General features: G+C 40.9%; 1 protein-coding gene across 1 annotated transcript in view; it reads right to left on the bottom strand.

Moving 5' to 3' along the window:
- LOC102294741 (2-lysophosphatidate phosphatase PLPPR4) overlaps positions 1 to 26220 on the bottom strand; it is a 46532-nt gene that overhangs the window by 18081 nt on the left and 2231 nt on the right. Inside the window, exon 2 of the mRNA XM_005947521.3 lies at positions 370 to 555. Within this exon, the coding sequence (XP_005947583.1) occupies positions 370 to 555 (186 nt within the window). The remainder of the gene's footprint in view (positions 1 to 369; positions 556 to 26220) is intronic.

Below are 26220 nucleotides of genomic sequence, written 5' to 3'. Positions count from 1 at the left end.
TTTGATTATGTAATGTAAAGGTATTTAAGGTAGACACACGTAATCGGCGTCAGGTGTGTCATTGAGAAGGCAAACAGTTTGTGACCGTTGCGCTGTTATGCTAAATCGATACAGAATAAAGACCAAAAAGGACTAGATACATACTGCTGGAGTTATTGGACTGTGAACTTAATTCATGCATACCAGTGACATCGCATCACCCCCGTTAACGACCACCTCAGTGGCTTCAAGCGTAGCCTTAGCCTCTACAATGGTTGTGTGTTTATACTATAAAATCTAAGACTAGAGCACCTCCATAATGACTGCTAAAGGCTATTTTGCACTGTTTCAAGACTTAAAATAAGGCTGTTGTCAAGTGTGAAGCCTTACTGTGATGGCAGGTCCAGCAAAGGCCAGGCTGAGCAACATCAGGAAGGGGATGACCTCGTGGTTAGGGTCAATGTAGGGCAGGCTTAGGCTGCGGTCATGACAGTTGAAGCCAGACTTCACTGGCTTGAACACATCCGTCCACTCCAGGAAGTACAGACTCACCACAGATGAGACCAGGATGGGCAGCTACACACAGACACAACATCAGCAGACAGAGAAAATGAGGCGTTAGTTCAAAGTCATAAACAGCAAGAGCTTCAGCAGATTGCCACTGAATAGCTAAACAGCCAGTCAAAGCTGCAAATGCCCATATGAACCCATGGGTCAATGAGTACATTAACATTTCATTTCATAATAAGAACAACAACATAGAAAGGTCAGGATGGATGGACGGTTATGCAAGATGGCACGTGGACTTAATTCCTCTTATTAATTACATCCCAACAAACAAAATGACAACCAGGTCTTAAGACAACATTAATTATAACATGTTCAGTTCAATCCCAACTATAAAATAAGGTCAGAGTTATAAATGTGGTATTTACTTTTTCAATTCAGCAAATGGAAGTACTCGCTGTACTGATGTGTAAGCAAAATACTCAACTAGTTACATAAATATCTGCTTTATACAGTGAGCTAGGGACATTGTTTTTAGCAGAACTGTGAAGCTGAGAGGAGGTTTATGTGTGCAAACGGGAGCATACTCAGTTTTCCTTTTGACATTCTTCACCAGAGTCCAACTGCCAGTGCCCAGTACCATAACATCTCCTAGGTGCCCAGCATGGCCCATCTAACCACACTCTGCTTGCCAGATGAGCAGTGGGTTTTACCAAGAAGAAAAACTACAATATGGGAAAAATATAAAGTACCATATTTGATATTGCTTTAGTGTTTTTTGTTTTCTTTCAGTCCATCTGTTTTATGAAATGCCACCGAGTCAGTCTGAGTGCATTTAGCTGGATTTGAGCAAATAGTGTGAATCAATCTGTGGTGGGGCGTGGTCTGCGTGGTCTTTTAGTGCCTCTCCCAAAAATCTCCCGGAGCCACCATTCTCCCGAATTTCTCCCAAATTTCCACCCAGACAACAAAATTGAAAAACCATATCGCAGAATTCATAGCGCGGCCCAGCCAATTTCAGTTTCCAACAATGGCAGCAGCAGCTTAGTTTTAATATTACTCTTATTTCTCTTTCTGAGTCACAAAAAAACTTTTAACATATTTTCAGGTGAGAATGTAGCTGTGTAAACTTCAAATATCTGAGCCAACACATCGTCTTCAAACCCCCGCGGTCTTTCGCTACTCGGGTTAAACATGATATATAAGTCACTTTGATAACTTAAAAATGTTATTGTTTGTCTTTTTCAGTGTTTTCTTTGTTCGTGAGTAAATCGGTTTGGCTGAGATTAAAGTTATTAGATTAGATTAAATTAAATTAAACTTTATTATTCCCTCGGGAGTAGGGATGGGTATCGTTTAGGTTTTATCCGATACCGGTGCCAAACCGGTACTTTTGAAACGCTGCCGGTGCTTAAACAGTGCTCGAACCGGTGCTTAAAGAATGGAAAACACAAACCTTGTCCAAAAACCTCTCATGTTCAGCTGGTTTTTTGTAAAAAGATAACAATGTTAGCCTTTTTTGCAGCTATGGGGCATATATGGTATCACTCTTGGCTGGAAGCTTAAACAATGGAAAAAACACAAACTTTGTCCAAAAACCTCTCATGTTCAGCTGTTTTCCACTTTTTCTTTGGTCATTTTAGCCTTTTTGGCCAGGGTGAAGGGAGTATCTGCCATCAAACAAGAAGACAGCCGCATGTAGCTATGATGATGTTTGCTAGTTCACCTTACATGCATTAATGTAATAATGTGGTTAGCCTACTCAACGTAAATTACACACGAACAACATTAAGCGACTCATGCAGAGAAGAACGGCTGCTGCTGCATCATCATCCTCATCATTTCTGCTACACTGGCAGGGCTAGGGGCCAGGACTCTCCTCTTCATCAAAGGAGCTTGCAAAGAAAAGCGTCTGGACTTCTTTAAGTTACTTGAAGACGTTTCACCTCTCATCCACGGGACCCACACCCAGTTTCACACCTTGGCTCAGGCGATTAGAGGATCATCAGGGGGTCCTTTTGTCCCTCTGTGGGGGGAAACTCCCACTAGGTTTATATCTGGGACTCTCCACCATTTGACCTTAGAACTGAAGAAGCTTCTCGGATGAGAGGTGAAACGTCTTCAAGTAACTTAAATAATAATAATAATAATAATAATGGATTGGATTTATATAGCGCTTTTCAAGGCACCCAAAGCGCTTTACAATGCCACTATTCATTCACTCTCACATTCACACACTGATGGAGGCAGCTACAGTTGTAAAGAAGTCCAGACGCTTTTCTTTGCAAGCTCCTTTGACTACGATGACCTGGATGACTGAGAACCTTCACAGACAACTCTCCTCTTCATGTTTTTGGGGGATGTTGCTAACTCCGGGTCCGATAACAGGCACCACACCCGCAGTAGATGTGCTCGGTGTGAGGTCTCACAGCAAGCTATCAAATACGGTGCATTTCTCGGCTCTTAGAAAAACGCTATGCGTCGCCAGGTGTTTCATCAGATTCGAGGTGTTACCTCCTTTGACAGTATCACAGTATCAGCTTAAAGCACTTGTTGCTGCTGAGTTTGCATCTTTTGCTGTGAAGTACAGCCAGATTTTGACCGCTTCGCCTTGGGCATTTTTAATCTGTAGCTCTGCTCTAAAAGAACGCACGTACCTGGACCCGCCTACTATCCTTGGAAAGGTAAAATGATTGGCTAGAATCCAAAGTGTATGACATCTCAGGAAATAAAGCACCGAAATGTGCGCTGCTTTTCGGTCTGGTTACTACCGTTTATGTCAGAACCGGTACCCATCCCTACTTGGGAGGGTTCCTCCGGGGTTTTCACACAGATGAATAAACGTCAAACAGAAAATAATTAAACAGAAGAGTTTACGTCAGCGCCCGGTTATATTGTAGATAGCAAGGAGCGGACGGCAGTTTTACTCCACCGAGGGAGCTCGTGACGTACTACCCGGCTTTCTTTAGACCGTGAAGGCCGGGTCCTCAGGTGGAAGCATCCTCTGAATTTGGACACCCCCGCTGTTTCTGGGCCGGCCAATAATAACGGTGACATTTAACGTAGTTTATCCGATAAATAAACTCTGTAAAATGCTTTTACCCCCCCATCCCCCCCAACAGCCCTTATGAATGTCTCCCTAGTATGGCCACAACACCTCACTCTTGGAGCACCTTTTTGCCACATGTATCGCAAACCACGTCTCAGCTGTTTGTGGAGGTAAAATAAGTCCGCACGTGACTACGATTACACTCAGCCATTGTTGTGAGTGCGCACGCCAAGGGGCTGCGAGGCATTTATACAGCCGTATTTTGCACATGACTACGAAAGGCGGAAGAGGAAGTAGTTCCTTTGAATGTAGACAATCCGAATGTTATAGTTTCTTTTCCACTGTGTTCCTGTTAATGATAAACTACAAATTTACTCTAAATTACTAAAATATCGATATTTTAATGTGAGAATCGATTCTAGAACATAAATGACTGGTATGCGAGGAATCGATATTTCAGGATCGATCCGCACATCACTAGTAATCACGCCCGCCGAGTTAAAGCACGGGGACTCAGGTGTGTGGGGGTGTTTTCTGTGGTGAGAAGTGTGAACAAAATGGCTCTGAATATTGATCTGTGGTCCCGCCGTGCCTTATTCTCACCACACAATCCAGCTGCTTCTGTCCTGTATCATCAATGAACACTAGCATCCCAGTGCTACTGGTAGCATGGCATAAACAAACCTCATACTACCTACACCAGGTTTTAAAGATGATGTGTATATATTCTTTTCTTTGTAGAAAGCAAAGCAGTTCTCCCTGTTTGCAGTTGGAATGACATTCATTCATTCTTGACAATTATTTCTCGTGTTCTTTAATAAAATAATAAGACTGTTACCATCATAAAAGAAAAAGAAAAACAGATGAATGAGCCATTACAAGTCATTAAATTGCTTGTCTTATTACTTGGCCCAGAAATTTGAGCATCTAATGTTGCTCTGCTGAGATTTTTGTAATCAAGACATAATAAGAAAGAAATGAAAATCCCAACATTGAACACACAAACTCACAAACAACACTCTGAAGGTATGCTGTGTTAGCAAAACTGAACACACTAACACCAGAGCAGGAAGTAAATACAATAGGAAACAAGAGATAAAAAGAGAGACGCAGAGCTGACGCTGGAACGAGGATGTAACTCGATGAGACGTGACACATGAAACGCAGAAGAAATCACAAAATACAAAAGAACTGCAAGAGACTAAACCATGGAAACATTCATCAAAGAATATTAATCATCAAAAACATAAACACTGGGTCGACAGAGCAGGACCAGGACACCCTTACATGCTCTTTACATGCCTTTCCAGCATTTTTGGTTCAATTTTGACCAAGTACGTACGTGCCTACACACTTCTATTGAGAATGTATAAATGGATGATTAATACTTAATTAATGTTTCAGAGACCTGGAAGAATGTATTGTTTAGCTTTAACAACACTGATTTTTGAATACAAACATCTATTATCAGACAATATTATGTTCTCAATTTATATTGTTTTCAAAGTGCAAGTTGCATAAACATTCTATAACCATGTATAGCAGCTACAATCATTAAACACTGTCCTCTCTTATGTCCAGAGGCTCAGAGACACGGTGACCAACTGGCTGCAGCCGGAGAGAGAAATGTGACTGTGAGTGTGTGAGAGCAGTGGACGGGCTGCCTGTGAAGAAGCAGGATTCTTTACTTCTCCTGGACCATCATCATCATCATGGGCCACCACAACCTAGCACATGCAGTAACACCTTCGTGTCTGCTCTCTCTCTTCAGGTCCCAGAGCAGCTATGGACACTGGTTTCCACTCATAGGCAGGAGTGTTGGAAGTGCTGGAACCTCCTAAAAAATGGAAGGACGAAGAATCCACAGTTTGGTGGACAGAAATGAGCCGGGGCCTGAGGCACCAAACTCATCATTCCTGCCTCACCCTGTTGTGAAAAACCTTCCCACACCAGCCTCGACAGTAGATTTTTCAACAGATGACCCCCTGCCCAGCCCTACAGATTACCTGGACATGAAAGATAAATACTTCAGAAGGACTTAGCTGCCATGCTGGAGATGAGAATGATGGAAGAGTCACACAGTGCATAGTGAAGATGGGTCTATATGCTTCTGTGTGCACTACTGCGAGGTGAATGAGGTTGTTGAGCCCTGCTAGTTTTACACCAGTCTGCACAGAGTGCATTCAAACAAGCTGTGATTAGTGTTTGCTGATTAAAAATAAAAAGACTAATCAGAGGTGTGAAAGCGTCCATCTTCCTTTGATGATAAATATAACATGCTGGGTGAATGAATAAAGGAAGCACGATGGATGCAGGAGTCATCCATGTTTGACAGTGAACCACCTCCACACACTGAGCTCATCCCTACGTTCCTCCCGACTCCCATTTTCTCGTCTGTTTTTTCCCGGCCGCTGCCAGCTTCCCTCAGCTTGTGAATATGACAAATATAGGTCAGTGACTCACGTTGCTAACACTGCAGACGAAGCTGCTCCAGGAGAAATACTGTACCCTTCATTCTTCAAAGCCGATTTTAGCGGAATAATTTATGTCACATGGTCACATTTTGAGAGTGCAGTATGATTTGCACAGGTCAATAGCAGCTAACTGCATTTGAAACATTTCATAGTGTCATGATTCCTTTCAGCTGTGAGGTAACACACATCAATGCTTTTTTTGGCTCACCTCCATTATTTAAAAGTCTCACAAAGGCAGAATGAATCATAGAGTTTATTGTAACCAACCCCTGAAATAAGTAAAGTTCACTGTCCTCTATGTAATTAACAAACATTTAATTGAATTTCTCTGTTAATTGCCTAACAAAGTAATTAAATGTTTTTCAGAAACATCGTGAGTTAGATGTATGCCACAAAGGAGAATGCCCTGGTCAGAAGGGATGGTGCTGTTGTTCTGGGTTCTTGCTAAAGCCACGTTGAATTTATTTCATTGTACAGAAATGATCCTCAGTGAATATCAGTAAATGAAGCTGAAAAGTTAAACCAGTAGATTACTGAAGAGATTTTCAAACTGAGATAAAAACACTTGGATTAAGTGAAGGCTTTTCATGGAGTTTTTAGGACATCCTGATAATAATGAATTACAGTCGTCCAGCCTGGAAGTAATGAGTGCATGTTTTTCCAACATCACTCTGAGACAGGATGTTTCTTATTTTAGAAATATTTCACAAATGGAAGAAAGCAGTCCTATGTAGTAAGTAAGTAAAGTTTATTTATTAAGCACTTTTCATAGACAGGCCGTCACAGGGCTGTACACAAAGATGAAAACAAACAGAAAGTTAAGTAACAAAATAGACAATATACACAATAAAAAATGTTAAATGTAAATGAAAAATGTAAAATTTAAAAAGCGTTGATCAACAAAAGGCTGATTTAAACAGAAAAGTTTTTAACTGCTTTTTAAAGGATTCCACAGAGTCAACCAAACGTAGTTTTGGTGGTTGACTGTTCCACGGCCTTGGTGCCACAGACTGAAAGACTGAAGGCTATATGTGTTTAATATGTGCGTTGAAGGACATGTCCTGGTCAAAAATGACTCCAAGGTTCCTCACAGCGTTACTGGAGGCCAAGGTAATGCCATCCAGAGTAAGAATCTGCTTAGATACCATATTTCTAAGATTTTCAGGGCCAAATACAATAACCTCAGTTTGATCTGAAGAAGCAGAAAGTTAGCGGCCATCCAGGTCTTTATGTCTTTAAGACATTCCTGCAGTTTAACTCATTGGTGTGTGTTATCTGGCTTCATGGACAGATAGAGCTGGGTGTCATCTGCATAGCAGTGTAAATGTATGCTATGTCTTCTGATGTATGAGACGGCTGTCAAATTCATTTTACACTGTGGGCCACATACAGTCCACTCTGACCTTAAGTGGGCTGCACCAGTGACATTCTCCTTTCTGTCAGAGGAAAGAACTTACATATTGTTTTTCTACATGATTACAAAAAAGATGCTGTGACAGAGAGAGAAATCTGTCAGTGCGACTCTTTGCAGTTAGATTGGAAGAAATGTGTAAACAGTTCATTGCCCAGACTGTCCAGTTTTGTTTTGTTTTTTAACTGTAGCTATAAAGAAACTGAAATTTCTATAGTAGAGAACCTCTGGTACCGAGGGCATTGGGGTTAAACAGGTTCATTTGTAATTGCTTAATTGCTTTGTGTAGTATGAGTGGCCATAAGGGAGGTTTTTATCTGTAGGAAAAGCAGTAAAACTGAAGGAAATACAGTTAAAAGTCCAAAATTTCAGCTTCTGTTTGTGTTTGGTGAGCAGTTAATAATTAAAAATGGCTTCAAGCGCACATTCAGGCCTGTGAGACTCAATTAGATAGACACTGAGCCATGGCTCTGTGGTACATGCAGACATCTCTGCATCTCTGCTAATCAAAGACACCTTGTATCTACTTTATTTTATGTAACACTCAATACTGAACTGTAGCTTTTAGACTTTTTCAAGGAAATTTTTTGTTCAGTGTTTTCATAAAAACCTTGTCTCTATGCATTTACGAGGGTAAACAAACATGAAGTTTAAGGCCTGGACAGGTTTGGAATTTTCTGTCTTCCACAATGGAAAATGGGTAAAAATAAAAACGGGTGTCACTTCAGTCAGCTCCTAATTTTATAAATTCTGCCCTCAGCTTTGCCGTCTCCAATATCTTTGAAATGCACCCAGATGCTGCTCACTTTATGCTTTCCCTTATTTCTTCACTTTTCCCCAGCATGCTTGCACTTAAATCCGGCTCCTCCATCTCTCAGTGTACCTGGAACGTACCACTACACTTGCTGTCTTCGGGATGGGAATTGACAAGAATTTAGCTATTCCGATTCCATTATTGTTATTACTTATTGATTCTCATTGGGTTCTCACTAGCTCCACTTTAAGAGTCAACACCATTAGTAAGCAGCATATCAAAGACATTACATTTGTAGAAATTAATTGCATGTTGTGTGGTCAAATGTTTGTCACTTGGGGTCCTTGGCTAGTTTAGCGTTAGCATGCTGTCTGTGCAGATGCTTGCAAAGAGCAAGAGTGTTAGAAGCAGTATGCAGATGTTTCTGTCCTGCATGCAGTTTGCACTTTACTTTTATTTTTATTGCACTAAAGGACAAATGCAAGAACCTATGAGCAGAATCAATAGGCAAGCAGACTAATGATTCCAAGGACTCTCCATGGATTTTCAGCAGGGATTCAGCTCCCACATACAAACATACCATATCCCGGATATAGTTGTATCATGGGCCACATGTATGTTTGACACCCCTGGCCTAAGGGAAACCTATATAATGTAATGTAACCGTCTCTAAAGCTGTTCAAATAAACCATTCCTCAGATGATCAGTTAGCTGTTTGACAACTGTAGGAAGGTTGGAGATTGGCCTATAATGAGCTAAGACTGCTGGGTCTAGAGATGCTTTTTGAGTAAAGGTTTAACTACAGCCAGCTTGAAGGCCTGTGGTACATAGCCGATCATTAGAGATAGGTTGATCATATTTAAGATCGAAGAATTAATTAATGGCAGGACTTCTTTGAGCAGTTTTGTAGGAATGGGGTCTAAAAGACACGTTGATGGTTTGGAGGAAGTAATTATTGAAGTTAACTCAGAAAGATCAATTGGAGAAAAAGAGTCTAACTTAACATCAATGGTACTAAGAGTAGCTGTAGATAATATTACATCTGTGGGATGTTTATGAATAATTTTTTCTCCAATGGTTAAAGTTTTTCTTTAATGCCTCGGCACCCACATCAGTGAGAATCTCACCTGGACCCATAACACATGGCAGATCATCATGAAGGCTCAACAATAAAATTGTGAATTAACCTCCAAACTTCTCAGCAACTTCTACAGATGCACAGTGGAGCGTATCCTGACAAACTCCATCACAGTGTGGTAAATGGCCTGCATTTGTATAGCGCTTTTCTAGTTCATAGGACCCCAAAGTGCTTCACACTACATTCAGTCATTCACCCATTCACACACACATTCACACACTGGCGATAGCAAGCTACGTTGTAGCCACAGCTGCCCTGGGGCGCACTGACAGAGGCGAGGCTGCCGGACACAGGCACCACCGGGCCCTCTGACCACCACCAGTAGGCAAACACGGGGTTAGTATCTTGCCCAAGGATATTTGGCATGCAGCCAGGATGCAGCCTGGGATCGAACCACCGACCTTCTGATAAGTGGCTGACCTGCTCTGCTACCTGAGCTACAGCCACCCCAGGGAACAGCACCACTCAGGACATTTACAGCACTCGGGCCAGGAAAAGGGCACACAATATCATCAAGGACCGCACCCACCCACAGCACACACTGTTCACACTCCTGCCGGAGTGTAAAAGCAGGGACAGGCATTGGCATGAACACACAGTTACAGAGTTTGAACAGTAATTTACTCACATTTGAAAATAAATATTATAATCATTTAAGGTACAGGATTCCATGAGCTGTAACCCATAATGATCAGAATTTTGGACTTGAAGCATATAAAATCCCTTAAAGTTCTTCTGACACAATCCTTCTACTGGCTCGTATGTGTTCCTGGAAGCTCCTTAGTGATTACAGAGATGAGAGCACAGCGTAGAGACAGTGCATTTTGAATAATAGATGTGTAAAAATGGAAAGCAGGCTCCAGTGGGCTTTTCCTGGCAGTTATTTTTGGTGGGTCCTGGGCCAATGGCACCAACAGTCATAGAGCTTTTTGAGTGACTCACTGGTAGTAATTCCAGTATATCAGCAGAAAGTTAAAAATGTCATAAAGTGAATTCTGTCACACAAAAGTAGAATGGACACAAAGCCCTTTGGAACCAGCCTCCAGGTTAGAGGGTTAGTGCTGCAGCTGTGATTACATCCTGCTGGGGGCAGATACCCTCTGTAGCACCACCGTCCACATGTGTCAGTGTAGTTACATAAAGGAGGAGGCACTGATTTAGCCTGAAGCTGCTGAGTGATGCATTTACAGTTTGAAGGAATACCAAACTCGCTATAAGAGGATTCAGCATCAAATGTATAACCAAGCTACAGCGCTATGACAAAGTCTTTACCTCCTTCCTGATTTCTCAGCTTTTTGTCAAACTTAAATGTTTAAGAATGTTTAAAGAAAGGTTGAGCCATTTCTTTCCAAGCGTGACTTGGAAAGTGTTATTCACGCCTTTATTACTTCACGTTTGGATTATTGCAATTCTGTTAATAGGGGTTGGGCAGGGCACTTTGTCACGCTTGCAACTAGTGCAAAATGCTGCGGTACGATCTTTAACTGGCAAAAGGAAATTCGACCACATCACTCTGGTTTTGGCCTCTCTACACTGGCTTCCAGTTGAATTTAGGATTTAGGATCCATCCACCCTAACCCTAACCCTAACCCTTTTATTGGTTTTTATTGGTTTTTAAATCTCTAAATGGCCTGGCACCTATTTATTTGTCTGACTTGTTGAAGCCCCACGTCCCCATTCTTTCGCTTCGGTCAGCTGAGCAGCTGTTGCTTTCGGTCCCAAAGTCACGGCTAAAACTTAGAGGAGACCGAGCATTTCCTGTTGCAGCGCCAATGCTTTGGAATAGCCTTCCTCTCCATATTAGACAGGCTACATCAGTGCCAGTTGTAAAGTTCAGATCAAAAACCTATTTTTATTCCCTGGCTTTTGACTCTGTGGGTAACTGACACTTTTATTAATTTTATTGCTATGTCTGCTTTTTGCTATTTTATTACTATATTTATATTTGTATTGTACAGCACTTTGGTCTCCCAGGTGTGTTTTTAAAGTGCTATATAAATAAACGCTGATGATGAGGATGACGATGATGTTTCAGATCATCAAACTAATTTTAATGTTAGACAAAGATAATTCCATAATTGCTCCTGAATTCCTCCTACATGACCGGTTCAATCTAGATGAAACTTCCTAGAGAACCAAAATTCATAACATCTATAAGGTGACTGATTCAAAATTAAAATGTTTACTATAAAATTTTCTTTTTCCATGTATTGGTATATAAAAACTATACTCTCTCGTTAGGCTGTGCCCTATCGATCCTGCCAGGGAAGTCAAACGTACATGTGACCCGTGATACAATTATATCCGGCCTGCAGGATAATTTCATATCTCAGTGATTAATGGCCTGCTGGCATGTGAGAGCTGAATCTTCAACCCTACTGAGAATCCAGGGAGAATCATTGGAATAGTTGGGCACTTATAGGGCGGATATGGACATTACTTGTATTTTTAAGGACGAGCGCTAATGGTAAAGTGCAAACTGCATCCAGGACAGAAACAACTGTATTATGCTGCTAACACAACTTAAGCTCTTTGCAAGCACCTGCACAGACAGCATGCTAACGCTATGCTAGCTAAAAACCAAGAGTTACGCTATGAGCAATATAATGAATTATTGTCTCCTTGGAGTGATTAACTAACGTACTTTGAATAAAAGCATTCTGTGTGATGTGTGTAATACATTTCTTTTTTGAGTAACAACCCAACACTGATCACAACAAAGAGGGGAAATTCATCCAACATGCACAAACATTTGACAATACAACATGCAGATATTTGCAGAAATGTCTTTGAGAGTTACCACCATCACTAAGCCGCATATCAAAGCGGCACTAGTGAGAACCCAGTGACAATCGATAAGTAATATCGATAATGAATCAGACTTGCCAAATTCTTATCAATTCCCATCCCTAGTCAATACATCCTTCAGACGAGGAAGAAACCTGTGTGTTCCTTCCCCAGACTTGTACTTATCTTCATTCTCTGGTGTAAAAGTAAACTCTGTAAATCTTAGTCTTTGTCGCTCTGCTTTTGGGTGCACTTTTGCATAATGGCCTCACCACCCTGACAGAAACTACGTGATCAAGACGAATTCAATTCAATTCAATTTTATTTATATAGCGCCAAATCACAACAAAAGTCGCCTCAAGGCGCTTCATAGATACAGAGAAAAACCCAACAATCAGCATGTGCATGAGTACATGCTGATTTTATTCACATAAATTGAATATCACATTTTTATGTTGATATGCACGTTCCACATATATTTTAAACCATCATTACAGGGTCTAAGTTTTAAGAATTGGCAATGTTTAATTTCCTATAATTCTACACCACTGAAAGACGCCACAACAGATGGCAGAGACAGGGGAGTAATCTTTCTGTAAGTTTGCTTATTATATCCCCTATGAGCAACTGCTTTGGCAACAGTGGGAAGCAAAAACTGCCTTTGAACAGGAAGATACCTCCGGCAGAACCAGGCTCAGGGGCGGCCATCTGCCGTAACTGGGTGGGGTGAGGGGAGGAAGATGAGACGAAGACACGCTGTGGAAGAGAGCCAGAGATTAATAATAACTAATGATCACATGCAGAGTTGTATATAAACACATAGTGACTAAAAAAGAAACACTTCAGGCAGACTTCCGGTGATGCCAGTGAAGCAGCAAAACAACAAAGCGCCGCACACAACACACGAAATAAGGGATGACTGAAGTCAACAGGCTGTTAAACAGCCAGGTGAACAGAAAACCTATATGAAATGACTATGAACAAAAAACAAAGTCGGATCTAATGCTACTGGAAGAACTGCAAAAGCTACGTAAAGAGAACCAAGATGGACACAACCACACAAAGATGTCACTCGAAAGACTGGAACAAGATGTCACAGATATTAGAGACCAACTCGAAGAGCGAATTGGACCAATAGATGAAAGAACTAGCAGAAGACACAGTTATGCGACACCAGACGGCGCTGTGATTCCTGCTACAAAACAGGCTGACACACAACAACGTGGATTTTTCAGATTCCAGAGGGAAGTGAAGGAAATGATATGATCAAAATTAACCGGAAGCTGGATCACTGAAACTCCCAATGGAGATGGGTATCATCATTGAGAGGGTGCATCCTTCATGTGGTCCTTGACCTAAAGACCCCACGATGCCTCCTAGATCTATCATAGTGAGATGACCATACAGACAGCATGGAGCCAGAGACAAGTCGTTTTCAAAGATACACAAATATTTTGTGACCACGACTACTTGTCCGACCTACAGAAGAAGAGAACCAGAACATATGAGGTTATCAAGCAACAAGGTGCAGGTGAAATGTCTATACCCAGCAAACCTGAGAATAAAACTGGATGCAGGAGAGAAGACCGCTGCTGAAAGAGCTCAGAGTCAGAACATGGTGCGACATCGAAGACGAGCGGAAGGAAGGTTGGACATGCAACAGGAAGACCCAAAGAGACACAGCGTTGTCAACATCAGACCTAAGAGCCCTCATGCAGGAAGAACTTTAAATGAGTTAAATGCTAGAGTGACTTAAAGGTACGCTGATTGACATGTAGAAAAGGAAAAAAGAAAGAAGACAGAGGATATCTGGATATTTGTTCCTGCCATAATATAAATGGTAAATGGCCTGTATTTATATAGCGCTTTTACTAGTCCCTAAGGACCCCAAAGCGCTTTACACATCCAGTCATCCACACATTCACACACTGGTGACGGCAGCTACTTTGTAGCCACAGCCACCCTGGGGCGCACTGACAGAGGCGAGGCTGCCGGACACTGGCGCCACCGGGCCCTCTGACCACCACCAGTAGGCAACGGGTGAAGTGTCTTGCCCAAGGACACAACGGCCAAGACTGTCCAAGCCGGGGCTCGAACCGGCAACCTTCCAATTACAAGGCGAACTCCCAACTCTTGAGCCACGATCGCCCCAAGATATAGATGTAAACTGTCACATATTTACAAACATTATGCTTCATAAAGTCCAGGCGGTGGATGTGTAGGATTGATATGAGTGGACCACACTCATTTTTACACAACAGTGGGATATTGGTTATTTGTGCATTAAGCATTTTTTCCCACAGAGAAGGAGGGTCACACTTCTCTGCCCCAGTATAAATGGGGTTGTCCACAATGTGGACGACTGGAAGCGTGGAAGCCCTGTTCTTTTTCCTTCTCTCTGACATGTTACAGACAGAGTTTACATTTTCACTTACAGACTAAGCATGTATACATTATACACATGTTAGAACACAAAGGGGAATATGTCATCATGTGGCGAATATGACAGATATGAACTTCGTTAGTTATAACGTAAAAAGAATTAATAACCTAATTAAGGGAAAAAAATCCTCGGACAATTAAAGAGACTGCGGTGCTCTGTAGCTCTCATTCAAGAAACTCACGCATCTGAGACAGAACATCAACCAAGAATATGATGCATCCTGCAGGAGCAGGACGAACAGAGGGGTTGCTGTCCTGTTTAACAAATGTGCTTATTACAGTAATGGAAAGGTTTTTCAGGATGACGAAGGCCGTTATATGATGGTAACTGGAACAACTGGAGGCTTATATTCTCCAAATGAAGATGAAAAAGGTGAAGGACTCTTACTTATGGCGGGGACTCCAACACTTTACCTTTCATTAATTCAAAATCTGACAAAAACTTAAAAATAGAAAAGGATTGGACAAAACATACTCTGGAGGTGTGGACAACAATAAGTAAAAAATTGGGGGGCTCTTTATCTGTCTCAAGTGCCATGCCAGTGAGAGGCAATGTAGAACTGTCCCTGTGTGGACAGTGGATTTAGTAGGTAGCCAATGCAGGCCTTAATACAATAAATCAACTCATTAATGGAACAAGTCATTTAACCAGCTTCAGGAACAATTCCAACTCCCCTCTAAACACGCATATAGATATCTTCAAATAAGACACTACATCCTGAACCACAAAGAAAGAGCTTTGATTGATCCTAACAGCATAGAAGAAAAACATCTCCCAACTAAGGAACATGTTTCTCATAAATACAAAAGCCTTATATGAGTCCTGCCAAAATACAGGACATATTTAGGAGAAATGGGAACTATTGAGTGTCATTATCACTGATAATGTATCGGAAGAGCTGTGCAACCCCTGTCAAAAGGGAATAAATGGTAAATGGCCTGTATTTGTATAGCGCTTTACTAGTCCCTAAGGACCCCAAAGCGCTTTACACAACCAGTCATCCACACATTCACACACACATTCACACACTGGTGATGGCAGCTACATTGTAGCCACAGCCACCCTGGGGCGCACTGACAGAGGAGAATAAGCAGTCAACTAGTCAACTGTGGAGAGAATCTGATTGGAAATTTAAAATCAAATTTTTTAATACACCTCTTGTTATCTCCCCATGTTATAAAAAACCTAAAATATAGAAATATGTCCGAATCCAAGGATTCTGGATAAGAATCAAAGAAGAAACAGAGAAAATCCTTCTAGTTAATTCTCCACTAAATGAGCTATACCTCGAGAGACATACAGTCCAGTCAAAAACTGTATTCTACAGATACTAATGGAAAGAAACAAGCCCACCGTCCATAACAATGGAAACATACTGAAAAGAGTTCACACAATGGAGCGAATGACAGCAAGCTTGTAAATGAAAATGACCAGATACCTGGGTGAATGAACAAGAATCCTGGAATGCTGTATTATAAGGTTGTAAATTCCCTTTATGATATCTTATTTTATTGATCTTAGTCTGGGATATGTTTGTTTTTTATGCTCCTTTGTCAGAGAATGTTAACATTGTGTTTCTGTTGGATTATCATAAAAATGAATGAATAAAAACAAAACAAAGTAACACTTCCAGTGACATCACAGAAGCTAATTTAGCAAAACAGTGGTGCTCCACCAAACAGTGAGAAAAATAAGTGACATTATACATAATAGCAGCAAAAAATAAATACACTCCTACAAAATGACTACAACCATGAGACAATAACTCTGTGTACAGATACTTGGAAAGAAAAGGAAGATAAACAGAGAGCACCAAGCCAGCCTGACCTAATGCTACTCAAAGAGTTGAAAACGCTGCATAAAGTATATCAAGATGGGCATAATTACACAAAAATGTCTTGAGCGGTTACAGATATTAAAGACCAAATTGCTAAACACAAAGGAAGAACTGGACAAATAGAGGAAAGAGCTTGCACAGTCAAAGACAGCGATTTTGCACCATACCAGATTCACCATGATATGGACCTCTCCACAAGCTGCAAGGATCTCCAAATCAGACTGAGATGCAACAACATTAGCATCTTTCAGAGGGAAGATCCTAATGTTTGATGTGAAGACTTTTCCAAGCTCCTTATTCCAGAGTGAAGATATGATCGGATTTGTGAAGCTGCTTCGGTAGAAAGTGACACAACTACCAGAAAAGGACATCAAAATCCAAGGTTTATAAAATGATCAGACAACTCAAAAGAAAAGACGTACAAGTGAAATGTCTGTATCCAGCAAAAGTGCAAATGAAACTGGACACCATCTTTGCAGCACTAACAGAGGCCTCGCTGCAGCTGAAGCAGCTCTGAGCTGAGACGCACTGAGCAGAAAGAGCTGAAGGAAGGCTGGAAGAGCAACGTTAGGACTAGAGGGACACAGTATTAAGGCCCGTTCCAAGAAGAAATATAGAGGTATGCTGAGTGAACTGAAAAAATTAAAAAAAAATGTATAGGTTGAAAGACACAACAGCAATTGAACCAATCGCTATTTCTGACTATACCCAGCTGTCATCAACATTAATATAGGACTACGGGACCATTTTAGGCTAAATGTTTCATTACTAACAGATACTCGGGTTAAACAAGAACTACAAGCTGCTTTACTCGAATACTTTGTTCGATGAAGGTAATGTTTTCTCTTGATGTGGGATGCAAGTTAGGCCACAGTAAGGGGGAAGCTTCTCTCAAAAAAGGCTCAAAAACCAGCAACAACTGGAAAATGAAATTAAAAAGAGAGAGGGAGCATAAGCAATATGGAAAGAAGCGACATTGGGACGACCGTGGCTCAGGGGGTTGGGAAGTGCGTCTGTAACCGGAAGGTCCCCGGTTCGATTCCCGGGCTCTCTGTCCTGGTCGTTGTGTCCTTGGGCAAGACACTTTACCCTACTGGCGCGATATGGCAACCTTGCTTCTGGCAGTGGCTACAATTGTAGCTGCCTCCACCAGTGTAAGAATGAATAGTGGCATTGTAAAGCACTTTGGGTGCCTTGAAAAGTGCTATATAAATCCAATCCATTATTATTTAAATAGCTATAAGAAACTACACAATAATTAGATGAGTCCCTAACATATAAGGCAGACGGGGTCTCAGATAATTTAATAGAAAAGTGAAATAGAACGTAGAAAAATAAGAGACCACTCACATATATCTTGGGACCGCCCAATAATGCAAACTGAAGGAAAATAGAACTACCATCCATAACTCTGTGGGTACAGAGACTGAAAAAGGTCTGCAATTAAAAAGGTGGAACTGTGCTACACTGTAGCTGGACTGATCGAGGGATGTAGGTTATTGTAACAAAACTAAGTATTGTACCTGAATAGTAAGGAAGGGTTCCTTTCTGAAATTTACTGTTTTGTGGAAAAAAACCAAACAAACTGACAGGGGATTTCTTTAAATCACCCTGTAATTCTTCAGCTAAGACACCTGAGTTAGAAAACACAGAGACTGCAGTCGTTTTTACACGCGTGGGCAGCAGCAAGCGCCCTGCTGCCTGCGTACTTTTATTTTTATACATATCTGTGTGTGTGTGTAAAAGTAACAACGTCACTCTGACTCTGCACAGACCTAAAGCAACGGGTTATTTCCCCTTTCTACATTTGTTCTCAGAAAAAACAGGAAGTGGATTTAGTAGCTGAATAAGTTCATCACAAAGTTATTAGGTGAAAGATCACATAGACATTTAGATTGCTTAAACAACAGAAAAACACATTTCATAAAGCTGATCAAATTATATAAAAAAATCTCTTGACACAAACACAATAAGTGGCTTAAAAAATACACTTAGTGCATCACGGGCTGCAAATAGTTGCTTCAAACAGCGTATGTATCAATTCAGTTGTTTGAGGTAAAGTATTGCCAGTCATCTCTGTCAGGTTTCTGTATATACGATTAAAACCCCCTGTTATTCATTGTAATGTGTGGGTTAAGTGTCTGACTTGTAGCAAAATGTTGAAAGTCATGGCTGTGACCTTCAGGATTATCTGATAGAGAGCAGAATTCATGGTTCCATCAGTAGAGGCGAAGCATTCAAGCACTGAAGCAGCAAAGCAGCCCCAAACCATCATGCTACCACCGCCATGCTTGATGCTTCCAGCAAATGTGTTAGTTTTAAGACACTAATGTAATGGGATGTAAGTTCCAAAGTTGAACTTTTTGGAAGTTGTACATTCAAAAAGTTCCACTGTTGTCAATCCACAGAATATTGGCCCAAAAGTCTTAGAGATTATTTTTGGAAAGTTTGAGACGAGTCTTTGTGTTCTTTTTGTCAGCAGTGGTTTTCTCCTTTGAACACTGCCATCAATGCCACTTGTCCAGTCTCTTTCTTGTTGTTGAACAAAGAACTTTGACCTTAACTGAGACAAATAGCCTGCAGGTTAATGATGTTTGGATGGTTTTCTTGCCTTCGGATTAGTTGCACTCTTGCAGTAATTTTGGTAGGCTGGCTATATTTTCTCCTTTTATGGATTCTGACTGCCGCTGTGGTTCACGCCTTAGAGATGGCTTTGTAACCCTTTCCAGACGGATAGATGTCAATTACTTATTTTAACAACACATTTGTACATAGATGGAGAGTTCTACCACTGGGCAAACTGGTACTATGGATATTTCTGTCATATTAATTCCCCGTTTCTCAGAGAATAAATAGAAAAGAAAAAACAACATTTTCTAAAGCATCTAAAGCATCTGAAGCACCCAACTTGACACATATTTCAAAAACAGGCTTGGCTGTTGTACAGCATCCAGAGGCAAAGGCTTTTCACACTCAGCTAGAAGACAAACAGAATGAGTGTTACTGGACCATTTTAGTGATAGGCTAGTTTACCCAAGTAATGACTATTTGACTGAATACCTAATGAACACAATTATTTTACAGACAGTGATTAGTGAGTCAACTGAAGGCTCGCAAAGCGACCATGGAAGATTAGCAGAGTGATCGGAGCCAAGACTGTCTTGCATTGCTTATGCTGCCTTTCTCTGAAAAGCCTCGTCTCCTGTGGGATAGCTCAGCCCAGCAGAGATCCTCCATTGGCCTACATATGCAAACACTCGCTGCCAGCCTACTTTGTGTCTCATTGCCCTTTTCTTTTTGTCATATCATAAGTTTTATTTCAAAACTGCAGATAAAATTGATTGTGCCTTGCATTTTTTCTCAAAGTCTTATTTAGGAGCCCAGCAAACTCATGACTGAACTACTGCAGAAGCAGTGGTTTCTGGCACAACTTCACCTACTTCCAAGATGCATTAAAAAAAGCCTGTCACCATGACCCCGATGAAGGGCACGAGATGAAATGTGTCAGTCGAACAAAAGAGTTGTTCTTTATCCTACAAGTGTTGCTGAAGCTTTGCTGTGGCTGTCAGCTGTGTTTGTTCTGGCTTAGCTGCAGAAGGAAGAAGTGTGGCTGTGATTTAGCTGAGAATCTCCTCTCCTTAGATAACACATGTAGGCCCACGACATGCACATGGAGGCAGAGCAGTGCACACAGTTCAGTTCAATTCATTTTTAATTACGCAGTGCCAAATCATGGTGCTCTTTATATTGTAAGGTTAGGACCCTACAATAATACAGAGAAAAGCCCAACAATCAAATGATCCCCTCTGAGAAAGCACTTCATGACAGTGAGAAGGAAAAACCGTCTTTAATAAGAAGAAACCTCTGACAGAGGCTCAGGGGCCAGTTTGGGGTAACAGGAGGAGGAGAACATGCTGTCGAAGAGAGAGATTAGCTCTGTAGCTAGAGAAGAATAATAACTAATGAGTAGGTAGCTGTGAGAATCTCTACAGAGAGACTGCTCCTTGGCTGGGTCATAGTATGCACCCAGCAGTATTAGGTATGCATGCAAAAAGTAACTGAACTGTACAAAACAGTGAAGTGCTCTCACTCTTATTGAGGACGAGCCACAGTAGCTGGATAGTTGCTACAGTATGTGCAGGCAGCATGATTACATTAGTTGCAGCTTCCTTAAACGTTGAGACTCATAGACTAAAAATACCTGTATATATACTTACTTATACTTATATATATACTTTTTCATTTTTGTCTGTGTTCCCGTAAATATTGCTTGGCAATCGCAGTATTACAGGAATCAAACATTAATCTTTTAAAATCCACGAGGCTTAGTGAAACTTCCTGCTAATAATGACTCACGTCACCAGGAGAACATTCGAAACAGGTTGAATCTATTTAGGTTCACAACCCACTTTCAGTTTACTGTCAAATAACATTTGGAATAGAAGTCCAGCTGCTGTCAGCTGATGCTAAATAATATCTGAAACAGAAGAGGAAAAGCAAATCAGATGTGACTGCCAACAACAGTAAACAAAGGAGGTGGAGCTGTTCTTATCGTGACAAGAAAAAGAATATTGCAGCAACTTCAATCAACAAAACTTTGTTCCTCGTCTCCAAGTCTTTTGTCTGTTTTTTGTCTTAACAATAATATTAAGTTCATATGTAGCTTGTACTGATGTCTGTGTCATCTTTGCTTGCACAAACTTCCAGGCCTGTGCTGTTCTCTAACTTTGAGGCTAACAAATGTTAGCTTGAAAAATACCCATAAAAAGGCAACAGTGCTTATAAACTAAAGGCTTGGAAGCTTGAACTGTCCCACTACAGTGTAATATGTTGAGTTATGGACTGTGCAGTCACACCAGTGAGCTGAACCAAACCTCAGCGATATTTACATCTATATAAACGTGTTAATATTCAGTAATCCTCACTGAAATTCTGTAGGAAATATTTAATAAGCACCGTGTCTGTTTGAGCTCAGTGACCTGCCCAGGCTGTTCTCTGCGTCTAGTCCCCACACTGGCCCAAACTGGATAAGCAGTTAAGATGAATGGATGAAGGGCTAAATAGACTGTTTCCACCTCATTCTGCTCTGTGTGTTCCTATTATTAGACCAACAGATGAAGCAAGCTGTTTGAAAGCACGGGGGTGTCAGGTGTGACTGGGTGGCAATGCCAACTGTTTCCATGGCTGATGTACAAGAGCCTCTTGGCAGAATTTGAGGCTGCAGTAAGTCAGGACTAGCTGTGAAGTGCACACTTTTAATGGCACATAAAATAAATGTTGGCAGCTTGGCTTCACACATACGCTCAGGACATCTGTCTAAAACAACAAGTTCTGTTTTTAGCCACCGAACCACAGAACCTTGAAAAACATTGTCAGTTGTTAGCATTCTGAAAAACCTTTGGGGCAAACTTAAAAGACCGTGTTAAGCACATGTTAGACTAAAGCCGTGATAAAGCTGACTATGTATTATTATTATCATATATCATTTTTATTGAATGAATATTGAGGGAAATACTTGATAGCATCAAAGCTTAATGAATCCAGATAGTTTGCTGTTTGACATGCAGCCACATAATAGCTTGCTTTGCAGTTTGCAGGCTGAGAAAACAGCAGACGAGGAGCACAGAGTCAGGCTCAGTTTGTCACACAGTGGAAGACAACAGATTCTCTGTTCCTCACATTAAACAAGCTGTAAGACGAATACATGCATGAAGAGCTTCTCCAGCATTACACAACCAGAATAAACACCACGCTGTTCCTCCAAAGCAGGCAAACTCTCCTCTCAGGTGTCCTGGCACACACATCATTTGTTTACGCACCGTGAAGAACGAAGAGGCGGAGCCATTACTGAGACCGTGATCTCAAGCAGAGTGAAGAAAACATGTTTCTAGCCTCCAAAGCAGTCGCGCTGTTACTGTGCTCACCATTAAAACCTTGACTAACGCTAACAGGACTCCTTCATCAGAGCACCTGATCCACCACCGTTTGTTTTACACAGAGAAAATCTGCAGCAAAGCCTCCAGAGCTGCATTAAAACACGCAGATGAACTGTGATTCTCTTATAATTGCACAAAACTGACTCACTCGATTAGCAGTAATGCCCTGCTTACTGTCTGCCCCTCAAATGTTTTTTCCTGGGGTAGAATGATTGTACAATATTCATGTTCAAAAAGAAAGTGGGTGAACAAGGTTCACTTTATTTTAGATTTATTCTAATCCAGCGGTCCCCAACCCCCGGGCCACGGACCGGTCCGGGTCCTTGAGCCGCGAGAGCTGAGGCTTCGGTGTGAAATATGGTTTTCAGGGCTTTTATCATTAACTCGGTGTCCCTGGGTCTTTTCCCGTCTGTTATGAATAAATCTTCTTCTTTTTTTTGGTACCGGTACTGGTTTTATTTTGTTGTACTTATCTGCGACACCTTAAAGGGCGGTGCGTGAAAATATTGTCAGACATAAACCGGTCTGTGGCGCAAAAAAGGTTGGGGACTACTGATCTAATCCACACAGGGTCAGAAGTATACATACAAATGTATACATGCATTCAAGCCTTTCAGTAAGTGGTGCTAAAGGATCTACGGTGTCTTCTAACTTGACCAAAGTCTATTAACTGCTCATTAATTACCACAACTACTCGTTTCTCTTTGCAGCGTAGCAAGGATTTAACAACAGTCATTGGACTGACTGGTATTCACAACAAAAGTCAAGTCAAAGAAGCAGAATTACAAATTTACACTAGTTGGTAGGTCTCTTGAAACTCTTCCTAAACAACTGCAGATTCCAACATAATGAGTTCAGACAAATGTACATAAGCACACCTTTTCCAGGGTAAAACTGCAAAACTGCTCCAAAATCCACTCCTCCAAAGCTCAACTGAACATTTGCAGTTCTAACGATGAAACGAGAATTGAGCTACAACGGCGAGAGGAGTAAAAGCGAGGCTTTGAAACCTAAGAAAACTGTTCCAGCTGCCGAGCATGCTCTGGCTGTCTCAGAAATTTGAGCGTTATATTTGACAGTTCAATGTCGCTTGAGAAACACTCCAAACAACTGTTTTTTTCATCCAAGAAACATTTCTAAACTCAGACTGCTGGTGTCAAAGGCAGAACCTGCTTTTATTTCTTCTCGTTTGGATTATTGTAGTGGTCTTTTTACTTGTTTCAAATCAGCTTTGGATCGCCTTCAGACTGTACAGAACGCTCCAGAATTCAGTTTTGGCTTCTCTTCATTGGTTGTCAGTAAATTTTAGGTTTCATTTTAAAATTGTAGTTTTATCTTTTAGAGCTCTGCACGGTGAGGCTCCCCAGTTTATCTCTGACCTGCTGAAGCTTCATCCTGAGCACTTAGGTCGTCAGGTCAGAGGTCACTGTTGGTCCTGGGCACCAAGGCTGTGGAGCTCTGTTGTCTTTACGCTGTACAGACTCCATCCACTCTTTAAAAAGCAGCTGAAGACATTTCTATACAAACAAGCTTTTACTTAATTCTCTCATTGTTTTATATTATTATTTATATTTCTGGTTGTATTGTGAAGCACTTTAATGACATATAAATACGTTTAACTCACTTACTGTTTTGCTCCCAGTAGGATCATGCTCTGGGGCTGTTTGCTCCCAGTGGTACTGGTACATTGCACAAAGTAAACAGGAGGAGGAGGACTGCCTCCAAATTCTTCAACTTCACCTCAAATCAACAGCTAGATGTTTTAAGCTTTTGAGCATATGTGAATTAGAGAAACTCCAACATTAACTAAAACTTGTGCATTCAATTGTTGTTGTTTTAAGTATTAAAGGTGAATGCTGTACAATCAGTCCACCCTGCAAAGACAAGACTTCAAAGAAATCATGTGAAGCTCACATTAACACGACATGCATGCCCATGATCGGTGTACACATCATTCTCACCACAACAATAAGTACGAGGGACTTTGTTCTTTGGGCACAGTAAACTTTCAGCACTGACCTACTTTAAGCCTCCTGCTGTTTGCAAAAATAGAAAAGCAAAAATCCTTCAGTGAGCTGCTTCAGTGATTCTAAAAAGCTCGAGGCTGACTTTCACTGTTCTGCCACATTAACTGCAGTGAGGTCGCACTGCTGTGTGAATGAAAGATTCCCAAAACAAAATCCAGGGAATCCCCTGACAATGTCACTGCTGAGAGAGACGTTCATGGAAATGTTGCAGTCATTCCAGAAATACCTATCACACAGTATTAAATGGAGTCATATATTATACATAATGCTGTATAACTGTAGAGCCAAAGGCCAGCAGTGAATTAGGGCATGCATAAAGATAGCAGTGAGGGAATGAGCAACGGCCAACAGAAGCTGCATGCAGCGCTTCAGTGTTTGAAATCATCAGTTCATTTTCATTATCTTGTAACCAACCTTTTAACCTGATTTTCCTGATATAAATGTGTGGGAAAATAAAAATGCATCGCCTTCATCTGCTTCTGTCATGGCTGCACTAAATGCACTAATTTGTCACCTAAAAATGGTAAAAAAGAAAGTGCACCCCCTTTGAGTTCTAAGGTTTTACTATCAGGACATAACAAGAAATTACAAAATTTGATAGATTAGGTAAATACAACCTGAGAACAACAACACAAGTGAAATTACACTGTGTCATTTTAACAAAAACTAAGACACAATGCAGGGGACTGTGTGAACAACTCAATACACCATAATCCAGCAGCTTGCAGAACTCTTCCTTTCAAGTAGTTGTTTTCTATTCAGTTCATTTTAATTTTATATATACAGTGCCAAATTATAACAACAGTCGCCTTATATTGTAAGGCAAAGACCCTCCAATAATACAAAGAGAACAGAGAAAAACCCAACAATCATATGACCCCCTATGAGCAGCACTTTGGCAACAGTGGGAAGGAAAAACTCCCTTTTAACAGGAAGAAAGCTCCAGCAGAACCAGGCTCAGGGAGGGGGGGGCATCTGCTGTGATTGGTTGGGGTGAGAGAAGGATGACGGGATAAAGACATGCTGTGGAAGAGAGACAGAGGTTAATAGTAACTAATAATTAAATGCAGAGAGGTGAATAAACACATAGTGAGCAACACTCATTTTGATCCACTGTTCTTTAAAACATTGCTTCGGTTCATTGAGGTCTCTAGTTTATCCACAGCTTTCTTGACTCCTCACCACAGTGTTTGAGGCTTGTGATATCTTAATTCTTTCCATTATCTGATGCCAGTGTGCTTCAGATCGTGGTATTATTCCTGAGAAGTAAAGACTTACAATTGGCAGGTGTACTTTCTTTTTACTGACTAAACTTTACAGCTTCCTAACATGCACTTATATACTTTTTCCATAATATTCTGCTTAAAGCATTTTTGTGTAGACCCTGCAACTTGAAATTTTGACTCTGATCTCCTTTTGTTACAGTAGGCAGGAGACTAATTCCAGGTCCTTAGACAAAGGTCTTTTTGGTTTAGGGTATATTATACGTCTAATGATTCCCTTAGATGTATACTCACAGCCTAAAAACTATCCAGCAACTAAAATGTTTTAAATTGAGAAGGAGTTAAAACCAGCGTGTTTTCATTTTGTATTTTGGGGGTTGGCTGGAAAAACGAATAGCAGATGGACGATTCTAAGTTGGGCTAAAAACAGCAGCTGAATGTGAGACTGTGCAATGATTTCTGCAAAATCTGATGATTATGATATGTGATTTTTGCTTTTTGAATGATACATATTTCAGAAATGTTGAGGTCTCATAACTGATGCTCATGAACCCAAACACTTAAAATGTAGGGGAGACCGGGGGTAGTTGTAACATTTTTGACATTTCTGTCTGTAAATTGAAGCTCTTTTAAGGTAGTGGATTCAAAATGTAAT

Source organism: Haplochromis burtoni, unplaced genomic scaffold (assembly GCF_018398535.1).
Source record: "Haplochromis burtoni strain Fernald_Lab_line unplaced genomic scaffold, NCSU_Asbu1 Contig_521, whole genome shotgun sequence".
Classification (NCBI taxonomy): Eukaryota; Metazoa; Chordata; class Actinopteri; order Cichliformes; family Cichlidae; genus Haplochromis; species Haplochromis burtoni.
Note: the sequence above shows the minus strand (reverse complement) of the source record. Positions and strands in the feature narration are given on the sequence as shown.